General features: G+C 45.9%; 1 protein-coding gene across 1 annotated transcript in view; it reads right to left on the bottom strand.

The window, feature by feature from the left end:
- The window catches only part of prkcab (protein kinase C, alpha, b), a 31,868-nt gene that overhangs the window by 7,496 nt on the left and 9,729 nt on the right, over positions 1 to 14,643 (bottom strand). The window contains exons 3-5 of the mRNA XM_085933022.1: positions 14,194 to 14,276; positions 5,538 to 5,649; positions 4,608 to 4,736 (exon numbers count right to left, since the gene is read on the bottom strand). Coding sequence (XP_085789148.1) covers positions 4,608 to 4,736; positions 5,538 to 5,649; positions 14,194 to 14,276 — 324 coding nt within the window. The remainder of the gene's footprint in view (positions 1 to 4,607; positions 4,737 to 5,537; positions 5,650 to 14,193; positions 14,277 to 14,643) is intronic.

Genomic DNA, 14,643 nt, shown 5'->3' with positions numbered 1-14,643 from the left:
CAAAAGCGTTAGAGCATTTCTTCACCAGCACACGAGTCACACCAGCCCCCAACACACACACACACACACACACACACACACACACACACACACACACACACACACACACAAACACACACACACACACAAACACACGCTACTAGTGGCACTTTTGGCCAATTAGTACGACCTTGAGATGGATGTCAAGAATATTGAAGAAATGCTCAAGTGGCCGATACTAGAGAGCAGATAATTCAGCAGTGAGGCAAATATGTGGCGTACTTGACAACAAACAAAAATGATCCCTTTTTTATTTGTTGTTCTCTTTTCTCTAAGAACTAATATAGGCCACTTGAACTGGTCTGGCCGAAAGACGTGTACCAGAGGCCGCGGTTCTTTGTCTTACAAATGACGACAAAGATACATCATCCGAGCGGCTTTCCATAGACTTGTGCTGTCCGCATTGCTAACAAGCGCCACGCACAACAAAAGTGTGATGGAGGGAGGACCATCTCGACCGTCTGTTGTTGCTTAGATACGACGAGAGCCACTTGCCGCGTGTTTCCTTGTGTGCTAGTTTGCCAACAGTGTGGAAGAATATGTCCGCATGCGGTTTTTACGACTTCAAAAGTTCCCAATAAGAACAAACGACGCATTTTCCTGCCCTTTAAAGCTCAAATATTTAGTGACTGTGCTTTTGCGTGTGGATGGCACTATGGCTTTCAAGACTTATTTTGATTGAATTACTACATTTATATAAATAAAATTCTTACGGTGCTGAATTGTCATATGAAATGAGTGTTATACTACTATCGTGGCTGTAGCTTGAATTTCAATTTTATTGGTTGATAAACAAATGTTGTTTTTTTTGTTTCCTGTTTGGTTCAATACCAAAAACATATGTTGGAAGGGTTTGAATTTTCAGAGTTCTATTACTAGAACTTAGAAAAATAAAACCTGTCCAACTGTTTTCTTTTTGTTTAACAAATCCTGCTTCATATCCTTCTATGCATAAGATTTGTGCAAAAGATAAAATGACAGTTTAAATAGAAGTAGAGGGGGTGCCACATAGAAACCGTCACTGGAAGGTATGTACGTAAAACATTTTTTTTTTTTTTTTTTTCCCAACAGCTGAGCCCAATTGTTGGTTGCCATCCAAAATAAAAACGGCCAAATGTACTCCCGGTTTGGGCAGCTGCGTGCAGCGCAGCTTCAGCAGCTGCAGCCGCAGCAGCAGCAGCAGCAGCAGCCGCAGCAGCAGCAGCAGCGGGCCGCCGGCATCGTGGCATGAAAGGCTTTGAAATTCAAATGCATTGTTGCATAACAATGCCACGTGCCAGTTAAGACTGTCTGATCAGTTGGGGGGTGGGGGTCGAGGGCTGGGTGGCTGCATCCCTTCTGCACTCTGAGCCATCATGCTGCGATGCTGCCCATTCTGCTCATTTGCTACTTTCTCTTGCTTGCAGCAAATGTTCAACATGTATGTTGGCTTTTTTTGTTGTCCAATCAGAGTTCGTCCTCTGTGTTGCCATGATAATGGAATCTTCCCCAGCCCCTCGCAATGCGGGCCATTGTAACTTCAATTGGATTGAGACACTTTCTTTAAACAGTCCGGTGTCCCGTTTGTCCTCAATGTGCCAGAGCGCACGTCTGCATTTTTGTGCACTTTTGATGGTCCCTAGAATTGTGTGCAGCATTTGCTTGACAAGCCCGAGAGCGTCGACGGATTTTCCCCTGCCTGTGCTTCGAACCTGAGGCGAGCATGTCAGCCAGAGCAAGTCAACTGCTCCGTGTCTGAACCTCAGATGCCCTTTCAGTGCGTGCATGTGTGTGTGTGTGTGTGTGCGTGTCTGTGCGAGCACACGTGCATGCGTGCGTGTGTACAGGCCTTTTCTTGGCACTTCTAAATAAGACATCTGCCGATGCCCTCGGGTTATTTGTCTCTTCTGTAAAGGAGAGATGACAAAGAAGAGGGGAGGGAGCTGCAGTAGGTGAGGGGGCAGACCTTAGGAACAATGACCAAAGGCGGGATGAGGAAGAAATGAGCAACACGGTCTATAGTCAAAAGTATTCATGAAAAGATGAAAAAAGGCATCTCTTTCAGGTGAATCAAGGTCCAGGAAAAGTTGTGCCTGGGCAGCGGAATGAAGCTGAGGGACAGGAAAACTCTATATGACGATTTGGAGAGTGAGTGTGAGGGGGGGAACCAGGAAGTGGCGAGAGATTTGTCACTTGTTGACTGGCACGATTTAATCAAGTCAACGCTGAACAGAAGCCTGCCACTTGTCTGCGGGAGCCAGAGGAGGGACAAAAAACAAACCAACAAAAACAAGAAGCTGTGTCTGCACTGTTCAAACTGAACACAAAACCAAGACAAGAAAAAACACTATCCACTGCCTAGTTCAGACTCAACACTATTTTGCTTTTACTTAAAGTTGCTAATGAGTTACTTAACCTCCACTCTCTGAATGCTAACACTAAATGCATAAATCCGCAGGCTAACAATTGGCAGCGTTGTTAGCGACACAAACGGTCTTGCAACACATATAGACAGACCACATAACTACTCCTGCCTACCGAGACTGCTGCTTTTGAACTTTTGTATACATATTCTGCGTTTATTTTGGCTAATACATCACGGACAGCAATACATTGTCCAAAGTAGACGGCAGATGCACGCGCACAAATACACATCACACTTGTCACACGCTGATATACAAGCAATTACACTTTAATCAATGTGAATATGCATATTTGGTACGTAAAAACAGGAAGGGGCCTTTTTCTGAATGGTGGCCGCCTTCTCTTTGCTCAAGAGCAGTTGAATTGGTCCCCTCTGATGGAGAGCTGCACTCTCACCTCTCTGCTTGAGCAAGACATGTGCGTGCGCGTGTATCACAATGGTCACCACGGAAACGCTTCAACTGTAGTCTCTGGGAGAAAATGGTGGCGGTGGGGGGGGGGGATTGGGCCACCTGAGTGGAGTGATGCCATCTCAACTCAGTTCGACTGAGAACATTACTTTGAGGAACATATTTCCCTTTACTGTGTTACTTTTGAAATTGCTTTCAATGTCAATTTTGCATTACGCTTCCGCTTTGAAGCACATATTGCAAGTGCAGCAGCCATCCGCTCATGCAGAGAGACTCCATCCATCCATCCATCCATCCATCCATCCATCCATCCATCCATCCATCCATCCATCCATCCATCCATCCATCCATCCATCCATCCATTTTCTGTACCGCTTGTCCCCACGAGGGTCGCGGGCCTGCTGGAGCCTAATCCAGCAGTCATCGGGCAGTAGGGGGGACACCCTGAACTGGTTGCCCACACAGAGATGAACAATTTGGAGTGCTCATTCAGCCTATCAGGCATGTTTTTGGGATGTGGGAGGAAACCGGAGTGCCCGGAGAAAACTCACGCGGGCACGGGGAGAACATGCAAACTCCACACAGGGAGGGCTGGTGGAATTGAACCCGCACCTTCCTAACTGTGAGGCGGACATGCTAACCAGTGTGCCACCGAGCTGCCCTTAAGAGACTCCAAGGGCTCCTAAATGTTTGCCAATGTTTGCCAACGTCTCCCGCTCGCAGCAGGGGAGCGGCTTCCATCCGCCGTCACTGGGGTTGCCACCTGTGTCTGACAAAATTCCTGTAAATTTAGACCATTGAATCGACTTTTTCGTTTGTAAGCAATGGCACCTTTCACGCATCTAACCCAAGATAAAAATCGGCCTTCTACGCTGAAATTGTATAGCTATAATTAGTAAAAATGATACTTACTCGTTATTTATTTTGTTAATTGCAATGATACTTACTCGTTATTTATTTTGTTAATTGCTTAATTTAATAGCAGGCCTTTATTATATTTGGTTTATTTTCAAAGTTTTTGTTGTCATGGACACCTGGGGGCAGTATTGGGGGAAAAAAGGGGGAATAAATAATTGGGTTCGGTTTACTTATGTGGAATAAAAATAAGTAATGTAATTTTTCCACAGTCTGTAACAATACCCAAATGTAGCAATGTAAAGTGTTATGTCAAACAGCTTACCAGGTTGCTTAGACTTAGAGTGTGGTGAGTGCTTTGCTTGTGCTTGCCTGTGTCTCTGCTGCTCGCTGCTCTTGGCTCTTGGGTTCGATTTTGATGTTTTTTAGACTTGGTGTGATCATTTAATGCGGCTTTACCCTCATATTTGAGATTTTTTGCTGGACACAGGGAGCAGCTAGCATAAAATAGATCAACTGGGCATAATCTTAGCCACATAGCGCATTTCTTCTATTTTCATTGTTAAAACATGTCGAGCGTTTATATATTTTTTTTACTGGCCTTGTCATCACCTTCTTCCATCTCACCATTCCGAATGAGCCGCCACTGCCCGCCGCCCCACCACCACAAATGAGTATGCTACGTCATTTTTCTGTAGCCAATAAGGCTGTGCACAAGTTTATGGATGTAGGCACACTACAATTAAACTGCAATACACATTTTACACATGTACAAAAATCCGGGACATCTCAGTGTCCCGTTTTTTTTTTTTTTTCTGGGACAGACCATGAAATTCTGGGCCAATCAGGAAAACCCAGGATAGGTGGCAATACTAGCCGCCACGTACCACAAGGACCCACCTGTGACGTGTAGCCTGTCGCTGCCAACTTCAATCTTGAGAAAGAGGCGACCCCGGCGCTCGGTGTGGTCGGTCCCGCACAGGCTCGGCACGTTGACCACGCACTGTTTGTGCACGTTCATGTCACAGGCTGGATGGAGAGCGAGAGGTGTTAGTTTTTAAACAAAAGTGTCATAGCACTGCACTCAAGATGAATGCGGCGAGTGAACTTGGCTAAATGTGCGCACACCCTGAGAGTTTTTGTTTAATTTATGAGAGACTTCATACATACAAGTCCATCAAAATGCTCATGCAGATTTAGGCGTACCTAATGTTGTGTCCCGTAAGCATATCTACCAAAAGTATGGTGAGAGGGACGTGACGTCTTCCCATTTCTTATTGAAAGCCCACTCCGCCTTTCCTGTGTCTGTTTGGCTGACACCTCGCCAGGTTACAAGGACAAGTTGTAGCAGGGGGTTGTTGAGGGGGGACTCTCAATAGCCTCCCCTATAGCAATTTGTTCTGCCCCCTTGGCATTCCCATACGTGATCAGTGAGACCGGCAGATGGATGGAGTACGTAAGAGGAGATGAAAGTGAGTGAGAGGTGATGAATGGAGATGATTTGGGAAGATTAGGGCTCTGGCATTGCCAGAGCCAAGAAATGTGATGTGGGGGAGGAAAATGGGGGACTGAGGGGAGGATCCATCTGTCTGTCCATTTGATATGCAGTGAACCAGGATATGCCCCAAAAGGGTACGCAAAGTTGTTGACTTTCCGTAGCCCTTCTTTGCTGTCATAAGAAACGTGGGTCGTACGTTGAAACAGAGCAAAAGGCACCAGAGTGGAAACTGTGCCGTAAGGTCAGTTTGTGACTGTCCCATCTGCCCTGAGAGAGAGGTCATGCGGCCATGTGGCCGTGCGACCATGCAGCCATGCGGGCGCCATACTCACTGTCACATTTCATGCCCTGGTGGATGAGGCCGTAGAGCAGCGAGCCGCAGTGGTCGCAGAAGGTGGGGCTGCCGTAGGAGTGGATCTTGAACTTGTGCTTGCTCCGGGGATCCTGGAAACACCGCAGCAGGAAGCATACTTAGCACCTTAGCGCTAAGACCACCAGTCGTATCTTGAAGCACACAAATTAATCAAACGACAGCTCTGATGTCTGAAACAGCTATCAAGGCGCTTGTACCTCTGGGCAGCGCTGTACGGCACATGACCAGCTTTCTTTCATTTATTTTTGGCTGGGGATCAGATCCCGAGTCGTACAGGACCGCAAATGGATCACTTCCCTCCTGCAGTTGAGAGAAAATGCGAGCCTTCAAGAGCCCAAACTATGTGTGATGAGTCCAAACAATGATGAATTGGTTCTTTGCCATCCACTGAAGCTCCACCCACTCACTGATGCCATTCCCCCGTGACTTCTCTCGCCCTGTTCCCAAACGAAAGGACCGAAGGCCGTTTATTTTGCCCCATCCCAGACGGCGACAGTGGCAAAGTGGCACGCCGCCGCCAAGCGTGGCCGTGGATCTGCACTTCGGAGGAGGTGAAGGACAGGGACATAGACTGCGCATGATCGATCAATGGTGTCATTCAAGGAGCGGGATGACGCTGTTTGGCCCTTTAACATTGGCAGCCTGCATCTTTCATCGCAACCCAATTGACATCATCAAATACAACAAGGATGTGAAGCTTGTTTTACATTGAGAGCTTTTCTGAGATCTTTCAGCATTCAATCAAAATTGTATTATGGCTGAGTCCAGTTTGACGCGGCTTTGAAGCCCAACATTAAGCATCGTTGATGCAACACTGTGTAGAAAAGAACCATAAATAGAGCACAAAATGGCTATGCGGTGAACACTTGCATTGAAGAATGTCGGCAAACTTTTAAGGGGGCAAAATGCGGAGAAGCAGAACTTCAGTAGCCATCAGTCATCCTCTGTTTCTCCGAGGTACTTTGCCGCACGCAGTCCTCCTTTTATTCGAGCTTTTATTAACGCTTCCACTCCAGAAAACTTTCTTTTTACATACCTGCACGTTAATCAGTTGGACATTGCCATGGAAACAGAGGCGAAAGGATCCCCAGGTGGATATTGCTCGCCATCTCTCCCCCTCCCGTGTCTCTCTCACACATGCCGACATATGTTGACTTATAGCATGGCTAAATTTAGGGACAGCTCTTATACTTGCAGTCTGGAACACATCCAAATTTATCTGGTTTGGACTTTGCTCAACAAGGTTTTCTCACAAGCAGACTTCTCATTCATTACAATTTAATTTCCACGGCCGTGAGCGGACCGTTCCGAAAACACATCGGTCGCCAGCGACAGGAGAACACTGAAGCTTAGTGTTCAGCAGCCAAATGACACAACCTGAGAAGTCTAAACGTGTGTCGACATAGATTGCCTATGGGGGCGGGGGGGTCGCACGATAGACAACCTAGATTCAGATTTGAATTTGAACAAATATGATCAACTCCATGGAATTGTTGACAGAGCGACAACCTGGATAAACACAACTACGTAAGAAACCCGTTCATGTTATCTGAGAAGAGAGGATGTCGCTAAGAAGCGACAATGACATCACCATCCATTATCATTATCATTGCAATACACTCACACGATTGAATCGTAATCATCTTTTATCACGGCCAAGGATGAACGCACAGAGCGCAGAGCTCTTGGGGTACGGAGACATCAATAAGGCAACAAAACCAGGCGATTGCAGTTTGTGCATGAAGCTTATGACATACATAAGATAAAAAGAGTGCGAGCTCCTTTGCAGCTGGGGATGTAATTAAACACGTGCTAATCCACAGTGGCCATCTGCGACAATAATGTGTTGGGATTTGATTATCTTGTACAATGAGGGCAGAAGTGATGATCGTGCCTAGAAATGTCCACTCAAAATCATTTTTGAATAAATGCGTGGCATTCCATGAAGCACAATTCATTTGATTCGATTCAATTTCTAAGTATGTACAGATTGAACAATGGGGGTCTCGGATTTGACACCTGGGGAACACCACAGGCCAATAAGGCTATGTCAAAATGAAACTACAGACAATTACAAATGCTACGTGTGCGCGAGCTCACTGTTTACTTTGGGGAAATTACGTAAGGCGAACAGCTGTTCCTTGTTGCCTTTATCGGAAGCGGTGAAAGCACAGATTTGCTCCCAACCAACTAAAATACAGACAGTTTATGCATCTCATCACTTTATCCGAGGCCCTCGCCTACTTGTTGACTGACATCCTTTTTCTCCTATCTGTCAATTAATCGGAGACTTGTTCCTCTAACGGCAAAAGATCAGCGAGCGGCCCACGGTGGGTCGCTAATCCTCAAGGTGTTAGCGAGTGGTGAAGGTCGGATTATCCGTACGATCTCTACTCCTCCGATAAATTGAAAGAACGTGATGACATGAGACAATATGATGACCTGTGACAGTACAATTCACTCAAGATAAATTCACACAGCTTTGCACTCCTGCTTTGTAACTCAATTTTGGTTGCCCTGGCCTTTATATATAATTATATAATATAATTCTATATAATTCCACTGTCTACCACAAACATGGCAATCATTTCAGCTCAGTCTAGTTTTTGCCTCATTTTCAGTCAACTAATGTCAAATCCTTTTCATCCCGCTTGTTATCCTTTACAGAAGCAAAGGCTGTAATTTCATCTCTTAATGTTCATCTTTGGTTCTTGATGTTTTTGGAGAGATAATAAGTTTGTTAGTTTGGCCCAAAAAACAGTAGCATGTCAGGCGACACCTTCAAAACACTCGCACGTGTACATCCATAAATAATTTCCCCTGGGTAGGGGTGGGGGCGGTTAAATTGGATGACAGTCGGCGTGTGCAATGGTTGAGGACAGGGTGGGAAGCAGACCGCCCTCCGAGACCCGCCACGTCCCCGGCGGAGCTTTATCGGGGAGACGGCGGCAGACAGAAAAGCTCAGCGTAACACCAGGGCCCGCCGCCTCGTGGGCAAAATTGATTGCCGTGTTTTGTCTGTACTTTTATCTGAGGGAAACCGGCCGCGCCCACAACGTGACTTGGAGCACTTGTTAAAAGGCCCGCGACGAGCCGCAGTGGGGTTGAAAAATGTCACGGGTAAATTTTGAGCTGTGAATGGATACAACAGAAGCTTGTTTAGGATGAGGAAAAACAGCAGGGCCAGATTAAAAGGTGGGAGCAGGCCATGCATTTGCTGCCGCGGCCTTCAGCCCGCATTTAGCAGATTTAATCTAACTCTCTAAAGCATCAACACGAAATTAATACGCAACATAACGGCACACAACTGTGCTGTTTTGATCTTTTGGAACATCCGATGTGCATACGATCCTTCTGGCTCATCATAGCTGCAGGTGATTTCGAGTCTTATTGGTTTTTGCATTGCTGCAGAGGTTTTGCTCCAACTGACAATAAGAGAATTGAAAATAGTCCTGGGAGGACAAATTTCTCAATTCTATATCACATTGGCCAGTGCTACTGATTCTCAAGGCCCAGAGTAGATTAAATTGTCATAGCAACACAGGGCAATTTAGGCTGCGAGAGAGAGGTTGATTATTCGCGATGCAACTATATCGCTGATTTTTGAAGCAATACACATATATATATATATATATATATATATATATATATATATATATATATATATATATATATATATATATATATGTATTTATTTTTTACAGCAAACCGGCAAATCCGCAGCATTAAGATCTATTAGAAGTGATGCAATGCAAGTCAGAGCAAGAAAAAGAGGCAGAGAATATTTGTGGTCAAAACAAGATGCCGTGGATGGTGCTCAAGGGAAAGTGCTCGAGGGAAAACATAATTTTTAGATCTCAATTCAGGTAAAAAACAAAAAAGCCATGGTTGCTTTGCGGGCATCTCACCGGCCCCTTACTGCTGTCCCCTGTGGTCTTGCCCTGGCGGTGACATTAAACAATGAGCTGCTTATGCCTCCGCCTCCAGACGCTGGAATAGGTCAGTTCCCTGGTTGTGGTCTCACGCACGCACTCATGCATGCGCTGTTTACCTATTTGTTAGCAAGACCATAAATTTCTATACAAACTGTAGGTACGTTAGCTCTATAAACTATTCATTAAATTACATCCAACCATTTCTATTGCATGACTTGATTGGGCTTTAAGACACTTAAAGAACAGGAGAATTTGAGACATTTCAAAGCAAAGTCACTGGCTTGTAATTTGAAAAACATTGCTGAGGCACTTTGAAGTCAAGGTCCAGGATTTGTAGTTTTGCAGACTACATGCCTATGCGCTGAATTTAGAGGGAACGAGGAATTGATTGGTCACTGCCTGGTGTTCAGTCCCACAACAGCGCAAACGGACATTTCTAACCGTGCCAAAATGCCAAATGACAGAAAAGTCCACCCCTGCGCACAGTCAGTCCACACGCAAAAGTAGCGCCCGATGTCTCCTCTCTTAAGTATCGATTGAGCAAACTCATATCCATTGCTAATCTTGCAATTTAGCCACAACCAAAAGAACAAAATTAACTTAGGACTGGAGAAATGTCAACAGCAAGCGACGCATCAAACAATGACATTTGAAGGCGCAGCACGACGTCAACATTGACTAAAATAGTTTTTATTTGCATTGACAAAGTTGCAGGGCGAAGGTGGAGCCCACGGATTCATCCGCTAGCGTTTACTTCAGCCGGATTCACGGCGAGGTGGAGGCTCTCGTTGGCGCGGCGCCGCTAAATGACTCATTAAAGCAAGCTAGCTAAATCGGATAAAATCTTTGCGACACTCGAAACGCTTTCATTCCTGTGCTTCATATCGCCAAGGAGCCTTGAGCCTTTCCTGGATCCTTTCAGCTGCTAACAGAGCCCATCACCTTCGCCAGCCTTTCCCGTCCCTTTCTTGCCGATAAGATAGAGCGGACGGTTGTTCTTAAGGAACCGTAACAATCAAATTGGGTCAGCGCCAGGTGCATGAAACCCAGGAGAGGTAAACATGTCACCAGAACTTTTTTATTTTGAGTCCACCTTTCAAAGAAACGAGCTTCCTCTCAAATAAAAAAAAAACCTGTTGTGCTGACATTTCTAGGGCAGCTCTGTGTGTGTGTGTGTGTGTGTGTGTGTGTGTGTGTGTGTGTGTGTGTGTGTGTGTGTGTGTGTGTGTGTGTGTGTAAGCGTGGTTTTCTTGTAACCTTTTGCGATCATGTCACTGCGAGACGCTCAAACACGAACAGAAAAGTAATACAACCAAATAATGCCTACTTCCCCCGTTTTACACTGTAAAATAAACGTATTAAAACGCTATTTTAATACATGGTTAACATATTGGAACATGTAAAAACAACCATACCACGTATGGGAAATAATGTAAACAATGTCGTGTGAGTGTACGTGCATGTGCCTTGAAGAGGCGGGACTTACCATGTAACATCAGTGAGTATGCATGCGAGTGCGTGAGCAAGAGCTGTGGCTGACAGCAGTTTCTGTGTGAGTGTATTGGTTTTGTCAATTCTCCTTGATTTGATCTTTTCTAAATTATGCCACTGGCCGGGACAACTCTGGCGTGTGCACGTATGCGTTTTGGGTTCACATGAATGACCCGGGTTGGGGACGGCCTCCAAGGACCCAATTCATAACACTTCCACTCCCACCGCAGTGCAGCCCCACCAATTTGCGGTCGTCTGCCAAATTAACAACTCGCGCTTGCTGTGTTTCTTTGCCTTGCCAAGATGAGCACGTCTCAGCACATTTAAGGTTATGAAAACGGTTTCCGTGCGCTCACTAATTAGTCGGACGTCATTGGCATGCGCTTTGATTGGTGCGATTAACTCCAATTTATCTTTCATGATCATCAGCCTTTAATTAGCCAGCACACTGACTCCAGTGTCTGGGGGAGAGAAAACAAAAACCCCACAGAGTAATAAGAGTGCTGGAGGATTTCCACTAATTGCATTCTCAAGCATGCGCGTCTTATTTCAAGTGCACGGGCGCATCATCGTCGCAGTTCTCCAAAACGTACACGTTTCCATCAAGTTGGCCGGCTGGGGAGGAAACGAAATGAGCTAGCCGCCACACCGTCGTCTCGGGTCCGCTAGGGCAAAATGGCTTCCGAGTTTAATCGAGAAGCGATCGTAACGAGGAAGGGGACAAATAACATTCACAACGAAAAAGCGTACATGCTGCTGTTACATAATGGCTTCATTAGCCGAGGCACGAATGGACAGACGAGAGAGGACGGACACAGTCTGTGTTATTTGAAGCAGCCATTACTCTTGTTTAAGGGCGGCTCACTGTCTTTGAATGCGGACACCTGCAGGGCTCGCCAAACATGCTGCCAAGAGCTCGCTCGCTCGCAGTTACGCATACACTTGCCAAGCCATCGTTCTCAAAAACGCCTGCACCGTGTCAGCTTTTAGAGCTCTTTTGAAGTTTGACTTATAAAAGCTTGGTGGCGCTAAACAGATTTTTTTGTTCATTTCAAGCTAATATTCCACCGAAGCCTCAATTCATGAATATTATAAAATACGTTGCAATGTTGCGTGATATAGTCTTGTATTATCTTACAATTGAAATTGGCAATACTGAATTATATACAGTATTATTAATACAGATAATGTATTATCTGTCAGATAAAAATGTTCCAGCTTCAAGACATGTAGAGCAAGCACGTTGAGCGCATTGCCACATGTAATCTAATGGAGCAATTTTTTCTCTGGGGCGACCTCTACACGCCAAAAGGTCTCCATCCAAGTTAAGTCGGCGTATCTCAGGGCCACCACGTGTCGATGAGGCAAGAGAAGGTCCGCCTCAGTGGCGCTTCGAGCGTCTCTCTGCTCACCGAGCACCGAGAGTGAAAGAGATTTGCGATTGCGTAAGCGATTGTAGCTCTTCCAGCTGTTGCTGCAGGTTACCGCCGCCGCCGCACTGGGGAGATGTAATTAATCCAGACTGACATTAGGATGGCTGCTAAATATAGATGCTAGGCTCCGTTGGGAGCACATTGAGACTTAATATTGTATGGAAAGTGCAAAGGTGGAACGCTCCCTCTGGTTATTGTCAACAAATCCAAACAAAGCTAAATGATCATTTGATAATCAAGAATCATGCCCGCTGAAGAAAAGAGTTGATTTCTAGAAGAGACAATAGTTGCAAGTGGCACATGTTTCGAGAACGGCGTAAGGAGAAAGAAGGGAAGAAAGAAGAATTTGCGTCACGTGTCGGCTCAACGGCCCGTCAGTGTGACGCAAGCCTTGAATTTTTTGGGATGAACCATATCTGACAAAGGCCATGTGGCGGATTTCGGAAAGTGTGTTCACGTCCCTGTTGACATTTTTGGCAAAAGTGAGCCTCTGCTAATTCACGTGACAAACTGCCGCTGATTTTGTACACGTTTGGCTGCAGCTGATTTTGAACTACCAGACTGGAAGTGTGCGCCAAATCTTGTGTGTGATCTATTTGGTTTTTCTTTTTTTCTCCTTCTCCATGTGTGCACGCAGCGCTCTCGGTCAACAGCTCGGTTATTAGCTGTCTGTGTGTGGTAGCGAGTTTGTGTTGCCGTGATTTATTGGCATCATAACAAGCTTTGAACGGTACTGGATTTAAACAAAAAAAATCCTGATAATCAATTTGAAGTTGATGGAGTCCCAATATGGAGGGACACGTGATGCAAATGTGCGAACGCAAATGTGCTAACACACACTGTCAAACGCCACGCAGCCGTGTCTCTCATCAGGGGAGGAAGACAGATGGTGGCAAAGAGGATTTTGCGTTGCGAGCGAGCGACATGCAAAGCATAATCTCCTGCAAATCTAGCGCTGACATGAAATGAAGCCCTATCAAAAAGGGGAGATTTGTAAGGGACTCCCTTTGGGCCCTTCTGGTGCACACGTTCCCTTCCCTATTGTCACTGGCGGCCTGAGTCACGGGTTCCCAAGTGCTCCTTGACGCCCTGAAACGGTACACAAAACGAACCGCCTCCGCTACACGACAGGCCGAATGAAAGGCAATTATGCTCCCTTTGCCTCATGCGAGTTGATCAAAGCATCTGCCAGCCGCATGACGCCATTCTGGTGACCCGGGGAGTGAAAAGGGGGCGACCGCGTGCGTGAGCGTGTCAGAGAAAGCGATGACGCCGCACTGATTCAGAAGATGATGAGCAGAGATGGAGGCGTCGTGGTACCATGGATGGATGGGCACACGGGTGTTATTAAGTCATAAGTCTAGCTCAGGTTTAGTGAGCTGCTACGTTAGTGCATCGATGTGTGTTGCAGAAATGCTTCCAAGTTGAGCTTTCCGCTCACAATAGGAGGCAAATCATGACTTCAAAACAAAAGTGTTTTCAAAGCAGTTGCCGACACTGCCATCCCCTTGGAGTATTTAGAGTGAGCCGCAGAAGATTTAATCCCATCACACCACACGAGAAGCAACACGCTACCAAAAGAAAGCTTCAACGTCTGGCTTCTTCTCTTCTTTAATAATCAGCAATGAGAAATAGCAAATCGAGTCACTGACAATTTACGCCTTAACCGCAGGCCCCCCAAAAGAAGAAATGATCTCCCGTTCTTTGTTCTATAGACGGGCACGGCGGAGCGTTGGCCAAAGGGTTCACAACTTACGTCTGTGTCGGGACCTTTGTCGGCTCCGGGGCAGGAGAAGGTGACAAACTCATGGCAGCGTTTGTGAACTACAAAGCAGCACACTGCAAAACAAAAGGGAAAGAGATGTCAAAAACGGAAGGGCCGTCCGTCGCGACGCACAAACACACAAGTGGCTCCTATCACCGAAGGAGGGCCGTTCATTGTAATGCACAAACACACAAGTGGCTCCAATTGCCTTTTCACCTCTGGAGACCATCAACAGTGAGCAACCAGTTGAGGCGGTCCAAATGTAGTGCTTAGGTGCAATCTTGCACTATTTCGCTAACAAGGAACAACGTTGCCGTGAGTGGAGGGGCTAAAATATCAGCTGGAATGTTGAAAAAAATTAACAAACAAACTGAAACTACTAGAAAATAGGAGTCCAAAGGAACACATGGCCAGCTTTTTTCAGCTTTCACGTCTTCCTCA

The sequence above is a fragment of the Syngnathus leptorhynchus genome, chromosome 16 (assembly GCF_054491065.1).
Source record: "Syngnathus leptorhynchus isolate UIUO chromosome 16, UIUO_Slep, whole genome shotgun sequence".
In the NCBI taxonomy this organism is placed as follows: Eukaryota; Metazoa; Chordata; class Actinopteri; order Syngnathiformes; family Syngnathidae; genus Syngnathus; species Syngnathus leptorhynchus.
The sequence above is the reverse complement of the archived record's forward strand: the minus strand, read 5'-3'. Positions and strand labels throughout refer to the sequence as shown.